The 16,610-nt window shown below is 42.3% G+C and overlaps 2 protein-coding genes across 2 annotated transcripts; both read left to right on the top strand.

Moving 5' to 3' along the window:
* The first annotated feature begins 434 nt into the window (after window positions 1–434).
* On the top strand, window positions 435–4,610 carry LOC129764228 (uncharacterized). The gene has a single exon (XM_055763094.1). The coding sequence runs from the start codon at window positions 435–437 to the stop codon at window positions 4,608–4,610; it is 4,176 nt and encodes a 1,391-aa protein (XP_055619069.1).
* A 740-nt stretch (window positions 4,611–5,350) lies between these two features.
* Window positions 5,351–6,379, top strand: LOC129764226 (uncharacterized). The gene has a single exon (XM_055763093.1). It carries the CDS (start codon window positions 5,351–5,353, stop codon window positions 6,377–6,379), a length of 1,029 nt encoding a protein of 342 aa, XP_055619068.1.
* Window positions 6,380–16,610: the final 10,231 nt, after the last annotated feature.

Genomic DNA, 16,610 nt, shown 5'->3' with positions numbered 1-16,610 from the left:
ACAATTTTATACACACGGGACATCCGTGAAACTATATAAAAAAATGTGTATCATTACAAACATATTGTGAGTTAATGAATAAACCAGAAAACCAGTGATCGCGAGTAGCATTATTTCGCGAACTTGTGTCGAATATTCACTCGTAGACTACGCGTTAACTCATTACTGTGGTGAAAAATCGCAGAGCAAAAATTATAGTGGAAAAAGAAAGAAATATTGGTAATACTGATTACCTTTGTGGAGTGAGAATAAATCCCGTCGGCATAAAACGCCTTGCGCTGGTATCTCCATCGCTGATAATTGTCGTCGCTGTCGTCGCTTCTATCTTCTGTGCCGCAACGAAACAACGCACGCTAAAATCAGGTGGGTTCGTTCCAAATTTATTTAAAACGTAAGAACTGAATTCCGACGAATCTTTCTCCGATTCGAGCGCAATGCTCTCTGAAGAGCCCAAAGCGAGCAATGGTGCTGCTATTGCCCAAAGGCGGGCGGATAATATCGAAAGGTCGTTTCACAAAATTGGTGAATTCGTCAAAAATTTCAATTCGGAGAGAGATTCAGGACAGGTTTTGGTGAGGTTGGCTCGGTTGGAACAACTTTTTGTCGAATATCGAGAAGTAGTTTTGGAGTTACAGCTTCTATCTAAATCAGAGGAAGACTATGATAACTTACTCGATGAAATGGAGGAGCAGTACTTCGTTTACAAATCCATACTAACTACATATTCACCAACACAAGCAGGGCTGAGCACGATAAAAGGGAAAGAAGCATCTTTTAACCACATGAAATACCCGGATCTCAAGTTACCTGATTATGGCGGTAAGCTTGAAGATTGGCAATCTTTTCACGATTCATTCCATACTGCGGTTCACTCAAGTAGTGAATTGAACGAAATTCAAAAATTTCAATATTTGAAAGGTTGTTTGAGGGGTGATGCCCTCCGAGTGATTGATTCAATTGCAGTTTCCTCGGAAAATTATTCCTTAGCTTGGAAAATTCTGAACAGTCGTTACGACAACAAGAGAATGCTAATAAAGTGTCACTTGAAAGCACTGTTTGACACACCCGCGATTCGTCGGGAGTCTCCCGAGTCCTTGCTTAGTTTAGTTGATAGCTTCGAACGCAACGTCTCAATTCTCAAGCGTCTTGGTGAACCGGCCGATCGTTGGAGCTCAATTCTCGTCTATCATTTGAGCCTCCGATTAGACAATCATACCCTACGTGAATGGGAACATTTCTCATCAAGAGATAGAGGAAACTCGGACAACGCACCGAATGATGGGATGCCATCATATGTCGATATGATCAAATTTTTACAAGATCACGCCCGCGTGCTCCAATCACTTTCTCCACAATTCAACGTTCATCATCAATCTCGATTTGTGGAAACAAATCCTAAGCCTAAGAAAACAACTCTCCACGTAGCAGAAACAACATCGTCAACCCATCACAGGTGTCAGTGCTGTGATCAAGCTCATTTTCTCGGGAACTGCAGTAAATTCATTAAACTATCGCCTCAGCAACGTTTAGATCTCGTGAAAATGCATCGTCTGTGCTTAAATTGTTTGAAAACAACAGCACATAGTTGCCAAAATTGTCCATCAGCAACCTGTCGAAAGTGCAACCGCAAACATAACACACTGCTCCATTTACCGCCGCTTGTACCTGTAGTAGATCAACTGATTACACCAAATAATTATCGAAAAAATCAATCGTTTCAAATTCCAACCAGCCAAACCGAACCTGGTCCTTCTCGATTATCGCACTCATCGCCATTAAACACTCTCACCTTTCGCGCTGATCAAATTCCGTCAGCTCATCTCGCAAATTCATCGTCAGATTTGGAACCTACCTCAAACCCACCTGATGCGTTAACAACACACGTGGAATCCCACAACAAAACAGTTCTTTTATGGACAGCTTTAGTCGACTTCAAAAATCAGAACGGAACGCGTTTTCAAGCGCGAATACTTCTCGACAGTGGATCGCAGTGCAATTTTATAACAGAAGCATTGCGGTACAAACTCAATCTCGATCGTATTCACACAACCACAGACGTGGCAGGAATTGGTTCTACAATCGCAAAAGTGAATTACTCTGCAACAGCGGTTATCTCGTCTCGTTTCTCGGCTTTTCAAAAGCGGCTCTCGTTCCTCGCATTGCCATCAATAACTAGAATGCTGCCTTCGAGCTCCGTGGATGTCACTGAGTGGAACATTCCTGTTCAAATTCGTCTAGCTGATCCTACATTCAACGTGCCCGGTCCCATCGATGCCATCGTAGGAAATGAATGTTTTGCAGATCTCCTACGTTATGGCAAAATCAGTCTCGGAAGCAATCTTCCTATACTCCAAAAAACAGTATTTGGGTGGATCGTTTCGGGCAAATGCACAGAAGTGCTTCAACGTGTGCCTCATCATCCGTTTCATTTAAGTCGTCTCGATAACCTAGATTTCTTAGTACGGAAAATGTGGGAATTAGAATCCTGTTCTTCTAATGACAACTGGTCTCCGATGGAACGTGAGTGTGAACGCCACTTCCAGGAACACATTTCACGCAATTCTCATGGCAGGTATGTCGTGAAATTACCGAAGAAAATCGAATTGATCTCACAGATTCGAGACAATCGAATCACCGCTCAACGCCGTTTTTTATCGATAGAACGCAAGTTCGAATCGAATGAGGAACTTAAACGTCAATATCATGATTTCATTGAAGAATATATAGCGATGGGACATATGAGAGAGGTGTCATCCACGGAAATAATACAATCACCACAATATTTCTTGCCGCATCACGCAATTTTGCGGCCCGAAAGTTCTACAACAAAATTACGCGTCGTTTTTGACGCGTCATCAAAATCCCAATCCGGAATCTCGCTGAATGGCGTGCTTCTAAGTGGTCCGACAATCCAGGATTCGCTGATTTCCATAATTATGCGTTATCGTATGCACGCGTTCGTAGTTAGCGCTGATATTGCCAAGATGTACAGACAGATATTGGTTCATCCGACGGATCAACCGTTGCAGAGAATTTATTGGCGTGACACACGAGATTCTCCGCTCCGAATTTACCAACTTCAAACTCTCACTTATGGGACAAATAGCGCCTCATTTCTCGCCACGAGAGTCCTACAGCAACTTTCACATGATGAAGGGGCAAAGTTTCCCCTTGCTGTTCCCGTACTCCAGAAAGATTTTTATATGGACGACATGCTCACCGGCTCCCACGATATCAGTAAATTGAAAGAAATCTGCACCCAAGTAGTTGGCGTTCTTGAAACAGCGGAACTTCCGCTTCGGAAATTCTCATCGAATTCTCAGGAAATATTGAACATGTTTCCCGATCAACTTAAAGAAACTAAAACTCTATTAGAATTCGATACACATTCTCAAATAAAAACTTTGGGACTTCTTTGGGAACCGCACACTGACGTGATCAAATATAAAGTGCCAAGGTGGGCTCCAATTCAATCGTACACGAAACGATCTATTTTGTCTCAAATGTCCAGCTTACTTGACCCACTTGGTATGCTCGGTCCAGTAATTGTCAAGGCTAAGATGTTCATCCAAATGTTATGGAAAGAAGAGTTCTCTTGGGATCAGCCTCTGCCCAATGTTTATTGTGAAATTTGGAAAGAGTATCAATTACAAATGCCAGAATTGAATAAAATTTGTATACCACGCTTCGTCCTCCCGTTTGAAAAGACCAAAATTGTCGAACTGCATGGTTTCTGCGATGCATCGGAGCAAGCATACGGTGCTTGTTTGTACATCCGTTCCCTTGATTCGAATGGGATCGGAACAGTTCGCCTACTTGCAGCAAAGTCACGAATAGCACCACTGGAAGTAAAATCTATCCCTCGGCTCGAGCTTTGCGCCGCACTTCTCCTCGTACAACTTTTGCAAACAGTAACGAGCAGTATCGGTCATAAGGAAGGTAAAATATTCTTGTGGACAGACTCAACCGTCGCCCTATATTGGATCGCCGGCACTCCATCGACGTGGAAAACTTTTGTGGCGAATAGGGTGGCCGAAATCCAGCGGCTTGCGATAAATGCTATTTGGAGACACGTGCCAAGTCTCGAAAATCCCGCGGACCTCATCTCGAGAGGTGTCAATGCATCGTCTCTCGTCAATAACTTATTGTGGAGGAATGGCCCCGATTGGCTGGCGTCAACGGATCAGCCGTGGCCTGATAACATCACACTATCCTCTTGCCATACGTTGTCGGAAGAATGTGTCGAAATCCGTAAAACCGCTTTACACATTACAACTACGAGCTGTGATATCTTCGAACGTTATTCCTCCTACACGAAACTACTACGTGTAGCATCTCTCTGTCGACGTTTCGCTAAAAATTCAACTCCAGGTTGTACACCTCGGTTTGGCCCAATATCGTCCACAGAAGTTCACCAAACATTGCTGGCGCTCGTGCGAATAGTGCAACAGGAGCACTTCGCTGTCGAAATAGATAGACTTGCGAAAGCAAAGCAAATTCCTCGTTCATCTCGCCTCCGCTTTCTCAATCCGGAGCTCAGGGATGGTCTCATACGAGTCGGTGGCCGGCTAAAATATGCGGCGGTTCCAGAAAATCGGTTCCCGGAATAAATCGCCACAGAAAACGACTGCAACAGAAACCACCGCTTATAAAATGTGTAGTAGGCTATAAATATTGTGGCGCGGTATTGTATTTCAAAACAAGAATTAACCGGGCAAACGTATCGCCCCAGGCAAACGTAACGCCCCGGGCAGACGTATACCGTCCGACGCTCGCTAGAGCTCGGTCGGACATTGCTAAAGGATCGTATCCTATGTTTCAAACTAACCGGGCAATCAGTGGATCCCAGGTTTGCGTGCGAGACACCGCCGCTTCCGACGGCGGGTCGGCGGTGGACTCGGATTGCGTCATCTTGGCGGCATGGGCCGCCTCGATTCCTTATCCTCGCCAAATGGGGACTTCGTCCCCATTACATTGTCCTCAGAATAAATTTCGAAAAACGAGAACAAGAGAATAAATTTATAATAGAAATGTGAGGCACATGATGTTTTTCCCGCGCCAAATATTTCTAGCCTACTACACTTTTTCTAAGCGGTTGTTTCTGTTGCAGTTGTTTACTGTGGCGATTTATTCCGGTCACCCAGAAAATCATAAAAATCCGCTTGTCCTGCCAGAAAATCACCAATTAACGTTGCTTATCGCCAATGCAGTACATCGAAGAACTTTACACAGCGGTCCTCAACTCCTGTTAGCAGTTATGCGCCACGAATTTTGGCCGCTTAGTGGCAGAAACTTAGCAAGAAAGGTGGTGCATAATTGCGTTATATGCACGAAGGCTAAACCTCGCAACATGGAGCAACTTATGGGTCAGCTACCGTCGGAAAGAATTAACCGCGCTTATCCATTTCAACACGTCGGGGTGGATTTTGCAGGCCCAGTGTATATCAAACCATCCAATCGCAAGGGCGCTCCAGTCAAGGCATATGTGGCAGTCTTCGTATGCCTCACCGTCAAAGCAACACACCTTGAACTGGTCACCGATCTCACTTCTGCCGCATTCATTGCGGCCCTACGTCGATTCATTGCACGCCGTGGGCTTCCGAGCGCAATATATTGTGACAACGCTACTAATTTCACAGCCGCTCAAAGGGAGCTCAAGGAACTTCGCCAGTTGTTATTGTCGCAACATCATAAGAACGCCATACATCTCGAAGCAGCTAGTCTGAAAATTGAATTTCACTTCATCCCTCCCCGCGCACCAACTTTCGGTGGCCTTTGGGAAGCGTGTGTGAAATCATTCAAACACCACATGAGAAGAATCGTCGGCAACAGCCTACTGTCCGTAGAAGCGTTCACAACAGTTTTGGCACAAATCGAAGCCTGCCTAAATTCTCGACCGATAACCCCACTGTCGCCCGACCCGAGAGACCTACAGGCATTAACCCCAGGACATTTCCTTATTGGACGTCCTCTGCTGGCTGTGCCTGAGCCAGATCTCGCTGAAATACCCGAGAACCGGCTAGATTTATGGCAGAAGATCCAATCGATGGTACAGCACTTTTGGAAGCGATGGCAAAATGAATATTTGTCCACTTTGCAATTACGTTACAAATGGACGACATCAAATCAAAATCTTCTTGTTGGTGCCATCGTGCTAATCCGCGAAGAAAATCTACCTGTAGGAAAATGGTCTATGGGAAGAGTAGTGGAAATCCATCCAGGCGAAGACGGTCTCGTTCGAGTCGCTACAGTCAAACTACCGAACAATCAGAAGCCGATGAAGCGGCCTATCACCAAGCTATGCCTTCTCCCGATTCAGGTGGATGCAGCTGTCATCGAAGGAAGTTCGTCGCCTTCCCGTTGTGATGGTGAAAATTGAAAATTTAAATTTAAGAGAAGAATTTTGAAAAATAGTTTTTCAAGGTGGCCGGTATGTTTAATCCAATGTTGAATTATTGTTCATGATTAAAAGGAGTTTAAATTCATACAAAGGGCGATAAATCGGTATACCCAATTACTGAAGAACATCAATCTGTAGCACAAAAAAGGCCATAAATCATACGCACAAATAGCCAGAAGAATACCGAATAGCCGCATTTGAATATCCTTAGATTGCCTTTTTGCCAGTATTCAATAGCGTCAACTGCTTAATTGTCCACATCAATAAGAGCTTGCATTCTATTATATTTTAGGCCTGTTCTGCTGAGAGCCACTGGTCAATAAGTATCACTGTAAAGCACTGTAAAGCACACTCGTAATAAATCCATCGAACGTTACGCATCTCTCGTTTTTTATTTTGCAAAGGTTCCGCATCCATTGTCGCGTATTAAACCGCTCGCCGAACAGTGTCGATATTATTTTCATTTGTCGTGTCGAAACAGTCGGTCTCTCCCGACTCAATATAATTTTTGCAAAGATGCTGAACACATTCATTTTTCAAAATATCTAAAATTTTAAAAATATCAAATTTTATTATGAAAATTGACTTAGACTATAAATTGTGGTGAGATAGCTATTTATTTTTCGTGAAATTCAAGAAAAAAATCAACTTTTACTGAGGGTGTCCGTCTTTACCGCCCTTCCCCAATCAGCAAAATGGGGTGGGAGGCGAGTACGCATGGAATGAAACCTCATGATGGCAGAAAATGAACTCGATATTGCACACAATCTCCTAGAGGCATGCAAGTCTACATTCTATTCGCAGACTAGTACGCAACGAATTTGGTACAAGGTTAGGCCGATGTCACACGATACTACTAATACCGATGGGTGAGGTGCGGGTAAGACAGACAGTGAGGGAAAATCATTATGAATTTCAAATTTCTGTTAGTGAGAATCCCATCTACATGTTATTCTATAATATTTAAACCACCCTATGACAATGAATACTGATTAAAAGCGGAAACAAAAAACGAAAATTAAATAAGATTCCGCATGTGGGTGTAATTTTTGCGGCTTCGATTGCAAAGTCCTCCCTACACTGGGGGGGCCCGTGATATATCTTGTTAGAATGATACGTCTCTTCCCGTTGTTGGTTAAACTTCCACTCTTTTATTGAATTCAATCTTTACATTTGTACCCTACGCTTGGGCGGTGGCTACGTGACCCTTTTTGCGGTACTCAGCATAATCGCCGTCGCCCGGTCATCGCTCGGGTGGCGTGACTACGATTATGCTGAGTATAGTGTTTATGTTAACTTATCGCGCTGCGCGCTTCCATTTAAGGGACGTATCCACCACACGCCCTATTTAATAATATTTAAAAATTATGCTATAGTTTTGATTTTTAAATCTAATATAAAGTTATTATAATTGGTTGTATAATTTTGTATGGAAAATGCTTTACAATTGATTTTGGATTTTTATTTATGTGATCATCGCATAGCATACGCATAGTCTGCACATGCAGTTCGTCACCCATCGAACGATATAAAATGTTTATAGAGTAATGCTTACCCAGCATAAACATTCCACCGCACATGAGCGCTTGAACGTAACATGACACTGACCCAACGTCGGCTAGTGCAGTTTTGATCATTTACAATTATTTTCTGTTTCGTTTTTGTTTTGTTTCATGTTTGGGTTTGCTCTGGTGTATCCACCACACGCTCTATGTACGTTTTCACTCTGCTTTTGTGAATATAGTCTTCCTTCTTTTTTATTAAGACTTTGAGATTCGGGTCTAAGTCTTCTAATACTTTATACGGCCCGTTGAACCTTGGTTCTAAAGGGTGTGTCACATCAAATTGCATCACGGAAAAAACGCTGTAGAAATTCGCCCAGTAGACCGATCCCTTTGAAAATTTTAGACAGTAAAATAAAAATTATTAAACAACTTTTGGCATTTTCTTTTTATTCATACTTCGAGCCCAAGCCCGTATGCTCGCACCTTCCCCTTTACCCCGTCCCTAAGGTTCTGTACAACGTCAGGTTGTAGTTTTTTTTTAACAGAAATCCATTTTCTCTTGAAGTCCGCCTCCGATTTGACAACTTTTGGGTTCTTCCGGAGGGCCTGCTTCATAATCGCCCAATATTTCTCTATTGGGCGAAGCTCCGGCCCGTTGGGCGGGTTCATTTCCTTTGGCACGAAGGTGACCCCGTTGGCTTCGTACCACTCCAACACGTCCTTTGAATAGTGGCACGAAGCGAGATCCGGCCAGAAGATGGTCGGGCCCTCGTGCTGCTTCAATAGTGGTAGTAAGCGCTTCTGTAGGCACTCCTTAAGGTAAACCTGCCCGTTTACCGTGCCGGTCATCACGAAGGGGGCACTCCGCTTTCCGCAAGAGCAGATCGCTTGCCACACCATGTACTTTTTGGCAAACTTGGATAGTTTCTGCTTGCGAATCTCCTCCGGAACGCTGAATTTGTCCTCTGCGGAGAAGAACAACAGGCCCGGCCGCTGACGAAAGTCCGCTTTGACGTAGGTTTCGTCGTCCATTACCAGGCAATGCGGCTTCGTCAGCATTTCGGTGTACAGCTTCCGGGCTCGCGTCTTCCCCACCATGTTTTGCCTTTCGTCGCGGTTAGGAGCCTTCTGAACCTTGTATGTACGCAGGCCCTCCCGCTGCTTGGTCCGCTGGACGAATGAACTTGACAAATTCAGCTTATTGGCGACATCCCGGACCGAACTTCTCGGATCACGTCTAAACTGCTTAACTACGGGCTTGTGATCTTTTTCACTGACGGAGCATCCATTTTTGCCGTTCTTCACCTTCCGGTCGATGGTTAGGTTCTCGAAGTATCGTTTTAGTACTCTGCTGACCGTGGATTGGACGATTCCCAGCATCTTACCGATGTCCCGATGTGACAACTCCGGATTCTCGAAATGAGTGCACAGGATTAATTCACGACGCTCTTTTTCGTTCGACGACATTTTTCCAAATTTACGAAAAATTGACAGTGAAGCATGGCCAACGTGATCTATACACTCTTATCTGATTATAAGCGAAAGCTGAAGATATAATTCCTAAAAATTAAATTTCTACAGCGTTTTTTCCGTGATGCAATTTGATGTGACACACCCTTTAATTTCTTTGCTGTCTCATTTTTAATCCAAACTAAATCTCCTTTATTGTACAATTTTGATTGTTTGGTTTCATTAGTCTCTGATGTTCTTTTTATTTTGTCTTGTATCAATCGATCTTTTACTTCCTTGTGACAGATTTGTAATTTTGCTTTCATTTGTTTGCAATAATCATCGTAGTTATAAGTTTGACTTGGATCATTTTCTGTTAAATTTGAAGGCATCTTTGACAATCTTCCAAATACTAAGTAGAATGGAGTGTAATTTGTTGTTGTATGAACTGTATTATTGTACGCGAATTCGTAATATGGTACCCATTGGGACCATGAAAAAAATTTATTATCACATTCTCGTATTTCTCGTATTATTTATTATCGTATTCTCAAGAAGTTTCCCAAATTTTTATGAGTATTTTCTAAAGATCCTATTGTTTGATGATGTTCTGCGGTACTATTGAGTTTTTTGATGTTCAAAATTTTTGCTACTGAGGTAAAAAGTTCTGACATAAATTCTGTTCCTCTGTCAGTTGCAATTCTTTCGGGAACGCCATATTTTAGTATGACGCTTTTTACAAATGCTTTGGCTACGGTTTCAGTTGCTTTATTCTTTATCGGAGTTGCGGTAATAAATTTCGAGAGTTCACATTGTGTCGTCAAAATATATTCGTATCCGTCGGAAGGAATCAATTGTCCTACAAGGTCTAAGTAGATTTTTTCAAATGCGGCTCCGGCTGTTGTGGTTACCGTCATTTGTGGTTTCGAGAAGTTAGTAGATTTATATTTCTGGCATTTTTTTTTTTTTTATATTTTATAATTTTCTCTACATCTTGTTTCATGCCTTTCCAATAGTATTTTCGCTTGATTGTGTTCATTGTTCTTTTAGCACCTGCATGTCCTGCAGTAGGTAATAAATGATAGTCATTAAGAATCAATTTTTTAGTGGTGGATACGTCCCTTAAATGGAAGCGCGCAGCGCGATAAGTTAACATAAACACTATACTCAGCATAATCGTAGTCACGCCACCCGAGCGATGACCGGGCGACGGCGATTATGCTGAGTACCGCAAAAAGGGTCACGTAGCCACCGCCCAAGCGTAGGGTACAAATGTGAAGATTGAATTCAATAAAAGAGTGGAAGTTTAACCAACAACGGGAAGAGACGTATCATTCTAACAAGATATATCACGGGCCCCCCAGTGTAGGGAGGACTTTGCATTAAGGAGGATTAAGCATTTTGAATGGTTCAATTCCAAAATTGAATTCGCAAAATTCAATTAAATATTTCGATTCCAGAGACAGAGAAGCGATATGAGAGGTAGGCACGGAAAAGTAAATTCATTTGTGAATGAATTTAAATCATTGAAATAATTGTACTGTTGGGATGAAACAGTAGCAGTAGCCAGCGGGAGCGAGATGGACTGTGGAAAGTCTGTTTATTATATTCTTAAGGAATGCACTACGTCTATAAACGGAAAAAAATCGTCAAAGGTGGACTGTCTAGAAGCTGACTAGAACCAAAATCAAAAAAGTAGATGCCCGTTTAGACTGCTGAAATGCACAATATCACTTCTAGGTGGATAAATTCGATTTTTTTGTCGTTTAACGGACATTTGTGAAAAACCTTTGTCAAATAAAATTATTCCTCTAACGAACGATAAACTTCTAAGCTTCGTATAACACAAAACTGTTCATATCCCACCCCCCCACTGTATGTCCATTAGAGTGCCAATGGATGTATGAGAAAAAAGAGACCTTCGAATTTTCAAGCGAACTTGATTAAAAATGTTGATTCCCACGGAAAATAACCCTATGTAAATTATCAGCTCAATCGGACTTCATTTACGATTGTCGTATAGCCGTGAAAGTTTGAGTTTGTTGAAAACCGAAAAATCACCCAAGGGGTGATTTTTGATGTCAAATGTCTTCAAATTGGATGAAACGTCGAGATCTACTGTCTTCTTTTTTTTATCCAGTTCATTTATTTGTAAGGCTCAATCGCATGAGCTTTGCGGAGCCGCTAATTCAAGGTTTGTTTATACAAAGTTTCAACTAATTTCTATGTTTAGTAGGATTCGACCGAATACTCGCGGTTTACTCGAGGTTAAAAGGGCAACATTTTTGTGGGACGGGTCAGGTTGGGGATATGGATATGAGGTATCGTTGTCTCAACCGAGAGTTGCCGCACGCACTGTAGCATTGTGCATAATGACCAGTGATAGCATCTGGTGTTCGACTATCTGTCGAGGGTGGGCGACGGTGAAATGGGGGGACAAGACAAACAAACTAATAACGAAAAAGAAAAACACAAAAGCATTAAATACTTATACTAGACCGTTTCACAAACATATAGATCAACTGCATATAGCAGATGTCGCGAGTTCCCAACACGTCTCTAACAGGAACATAGGGTTGTCTTCCTTGGACCTCAAGGGCATTCAAAAGGTACTCTCTGGCTGCGTAATTATCCGTACATTGCCAAACTGCGTGATCGATGTCATCGTAACCTTTTCCACACCGACAGACGTTGTTTTGAACAAGATTTATTCTGTGGAGATGCACATCTAGCGAGTAGTGGTTGGACATAAGTCTACTCATTACACGAATGAAGTCACGACTTACGTCCAAACCTTTGAACCACGCTCTCGAAGAAACATTTGGAATAATTGAATATAACCACCGCCCAAGACTTCCAGTGTCCCAATCGGTTTGCCAACTCAAGAGGGAACTCTGACGCAGTAATTGGAAAAATTCATCGTATGAAATCTGTCTATCAAACAATTCGCCTTCCTGGGCACCCACCTTTGCGAGAGTGTCCGCCTTCTCATTGCCAGGAATTGAGCAATGAGAGGGGACCCAAACAAAGGTTAACTTATAAGATCTTTCGATCAGTGCACTCATCTGCTGTCTCACTTTTGTGAGGAAATAAGATGGGTGCCTACTAGTTTTCATCGACTGGAGAGCCTCAAGCGAACTGAGACTATCCGAGAAAATGAAGTAATGGTCTGCAGGCTTGTTGGAGATCATCCCCAATGCGAAGGCGATTGCTGCCAGCTCAGCAACATAAACGGAACAAGGTTCCTGCAGTTTACGGAAGGCGCTCGAATTTTCATTGAAAACACCGAAGCCAGTGGATCCATTGAGGCGAGACCCATCAGTGAAGTATCTTTTCATGCAATTGACTTTTTGGTACTTTCGGTAAAAAAATACGGGGAATGAAAGTTGGTCGAAGCTGATCTGAAATCCCAAGTATTGCTTGTTTCATCGACAGATCGTATTCAATTGAGGAACTGCTGATGGTGAAGTGAGCACGGTCTGGAGTAAACGATGGAAGACAAATATCTGACGAAATATAGTGGTGGTAAATTCTCATAAACCGAGATTGTATATTTAGATGAAGAATTTTTTCAAAGTTTTCAATCAAAAGTGTGTTCGTGACTCCGCATTTCACCAGTATTCTGAGAGAAAGTTCCCAGAATCGGTTCTGTAGAGGAGTTACTCCTGCCAGAACCTCGAGAATCATGTTATGCGTTGAGTGCATACAGCCGAGAGCTATACGCAGACAATGATATTGAATTCGTTCCAGTTTTAGAAGGTGACTTTCAGCTGCTGAGAGAAAGCAGAAAGAGCCATACTCCAGAATAGATAGAATAGTTGTTTTATAAAGCGTTATGAGATCTCCCGGATGAGCTCCCCACCACGTGCCGCAAATCGAACGGAGAAAGTTGACCCTCTTTTGACATTTTTGCTTCAAATACGTAATGTGGGCATTCCAAGTGCATTTTGAATCAAACCAGACACCAAGGTACTTGAAGGTCAATGATTGGGTAATGCTTCTGCCCAAAAGCTTAAGTTGCAATTGGGCTGGGAACCGCTTTCGAGTAAACACTACCAGTTCTGTTTTCTGCGGCGAGAATTCGATCCCTAAGTTACTTGCCCAAGAAGACAAGTTATCTAGGGAATTTTGCAATGGTCTTTGCAAGTTTTCGGCATAGGGACCTTTGACGGAAACCACATCATCATCTGCAAGTTGTCTTAGCGTGCATTGTTCTGCCAAACAAAGGTCAATATCTTTTACATAAACATTATAAAGAAGGGGACTGAGACATGAGCCTTGGGGTAGACCCATATAACTATTTCTGGAAGTTGTCAGCTGTCCGAGGGTGAAGTTCATTTGCTTTTCTGACAACAAATTGTACAAGAAGTTATTCAAAATTCCAGGAAGTCCACATCTGTCCAGATTGTCTGACAGAATTTCTATGGTAACCGAATCAAAAGCTCCCTTAATATCCAAGAATACTGAAGCCAGTTGCTCCTTGTGCGCAAAGGCCAGTTGAATATCCGTAGAAAGCAACGCTAGACAATCGTTTGTTCCTTTGCTCTTACGAAACCCGAATTGTGTACTTGATAGCAAATTATTTGTCTCGATCCATTGATCGAGTCTTCGAAGGATCATTTTCTCCAGCAATTTTCTAATGCACGAGAGCATAGCAATCGGACGGTATGAGTTATGGTCAGACGCTGGTTTGCCAGGCTTTTGAATTGCTATTACTTTGACCTGTCTCCATTCGGGTGGCACAATGTTGTTTTCTAGTAGGGTATTGAATAAGTCTAGCAAGCGTCTTTTCGCGATATCGGGAAGATTTTTTAGAAGAACGAATTTAATCAAATCGCTTCCGGGTGAAGAGTTGTTCGATGAAAGAAGAGCCATAGAAAATTCCAGCATTGAGAATGGTCTGTCCAGAGATCCACCGCTCGGAGACGTTTCTCGAAGAATATGTTGGGCTGGAACTGAGTCTGGACAGACCTTTTTAGCGAAATCGAATATCCATCGGTTGGAGTATTCCTCACTCTCGTTGGTAGATGAACGGTTACGCATGTTGCGAGCTACCCTCCACAAGGTGCGTATTGAGGTTTCATGAGAAAGACCTTCGATGAAATTGCGCCAGTAACGGCGTTTTTTTGCTTTAACTAATTGTTTCAGCTGTATTTCAAGCTTTGAATATTCCTCGAAGTGTGTGGATGTTCCATGTCTGCGAAAAGCTTTGAAGCATCAGATTTTTTCAAATACAATTTTGTGCATTCATCGTCCCAGCCAGGAGTGGCTGGTTTTCTTTTAAATGAAGCACTTGCAACTTTTCTTTTTTGTGCTTCCAGTGAGCTTTTATACAATAAATCGACGAAGAATCGATATTCTTCCAATGGTGGAAGTATATCTATTGATTCGACACCGATTGTTACCGCCGTTGCAAATTTTTGCCGGCCGATGTTCCTTGTTAGATCAAATGGAACTCGAGATGGTTCAGTGGATTGCGGGCTGCACTTGATTGATATATTGATTGGCAAGTGATCGCTACCATGGGGATCATTGAAGACCTTCCACTGACAATCTAATGATAGCGAGTTTGAGCACAAAGATAGATCGAGTCGGCTTTCCCGAGCCGGAGGTTTTGCAAGTCGTGTCATTTCACCAGTGTTCAAGATAGTCAAGTTGAAATCGTCACGTAAATCGTAAAAAATAGCCGCCCTAGCGTCATCATAAAGATCGCCCCACCCAGTACCATGGGAGTTCATGTCACCCAAAGAACTGGGGTTGAGAGAATCGAAATTAGATTCCAAAATTGACTACGGCTAATGGAAGTATTCGGGGGAACGTATACTGAAGCGTATACTGAAGCTATGCAGAGTTCTTTATTCTTTGCAGTTATTTGACAAGCGAAGATTTCGACGTCTGATAGAGCTGGGAGAGGAATTTTATAGAAAGAGTAGCACTTTTTGATCCCTAAAAGTACTCCTCCATAGGACTCATCTCTATCCAGGCGAATAATGTTAAAATCGTGGAAGTTGAGTTCTGTATCAGAAGAAAGCCATGTTTCAGAAAGGGCGAATATATCACAGTCATAATTTTGAAGTAAAAATTTGAACGAGTCTAGTTTAGGCACTAGACTACGGCAGTTCCATTGTAGCACATTGATCATATCTTCTACTGCGTTAGATGAATTATCCATCGAAAGATATGATTGATGCAAGGAGGGGCCATGAAGCAGTCAATTGCTTAAGATAAGACTTTAAAGATGGAAGCAAGGCAGAAATAAGGCTTCTGAGGGGGTCTTGAATTTTGAACGTGTTTAGTATGAAGTCCACAATGTCCGAAAAAGCTATCAATCCTCGATTAGACGCGAATTTCCTACGAGAAGATCGAGGAGCAGCGTTTTTATTTCTCTCTTCTCTGGGTAATGACGTAAAATCGTTGCTGCAACCAGGAACTGGCTGAGAAGGAGCCTTCGGATTCGTTTTTTTGCTACTATTACCCTTGGAATTAGACAATCTTCCGAGGGTCATTTTAGCTTTCTTACGGTGCACCATTGGTGAAGAGAGCTTTCTTTTTGATGATTCATCCTTTATTGAAGATTCTGGTGCAGCCGTAGTATGACCCTCATCAACCGAAGGTGAACTTAACATCGCTGGATGTACTTAACATCGCTGCGTTATTAAGTTGGATTTCTAGTGTCATTCGAACGATTTTTTGTGTTGAAAAATTGTATCTATGTGAAGAACTTGACGAGCATAATTAATTGATGCAATTGGTGTTTGATAAGTGTTGAGTAATAAGCTTAAAACTTCGATTGAAGTGTGTAAATTTTTACCGTACAACGTGAACGAGCAACAAGTGGGCTACAGATATATCAACACAGTCTGACCTACGGGTCAGCGGCCGAGAAGACGATGTCATCGACCGTGCAGTGTGGTGTTTGCGCGAAAGCGATAAAGGAAGAAAGCGACAAAGTGTTTTGTTTTGGATCGTGTGGTTTGATTAAGCATTTAAAATGCTCGGAAGAAATAGATAGGCATGGAATGGAAGCAATGAAAACAAATCGTGGTTTGAAATATATGTGTCATGGGTGCCGCAAGCAGCAAGTTAGCTACAATGATGTGATGAAAAAATGCAATGAAATTCTTGGAAAATTCAGTGAAAGTGTGCAAAAATGGGAAGAAAAATTGGACAGAAGAATGAAAGATATGGAAACGTGTGTGAGTTTAAAAATTGAAATGGAAGTTGGAAAATTAGCGAAGGAAATTAGTAGAATGGCA

Source organism: Toxorhynchites rutilus, chromosome 2, assembly GCF_029784135.1.
Source record: "Toxorhynchites rutilus septentrionalis strain SRP chromosome 2, ASM2978413v1, whole genome shotgun sequence".
In the NCBI taxonomy this organism is placed as follows: Eukaryota; Metazoa; Arthropoda; class Insecta; order Diptera; family Culicidae; genus Toxorhynchites; species Toxorhynchites rutilus.
Note: the sequence above shows the minus strand (reverse complement) of the source record. Positions and strands in the feature narration are given on the sequence as shown.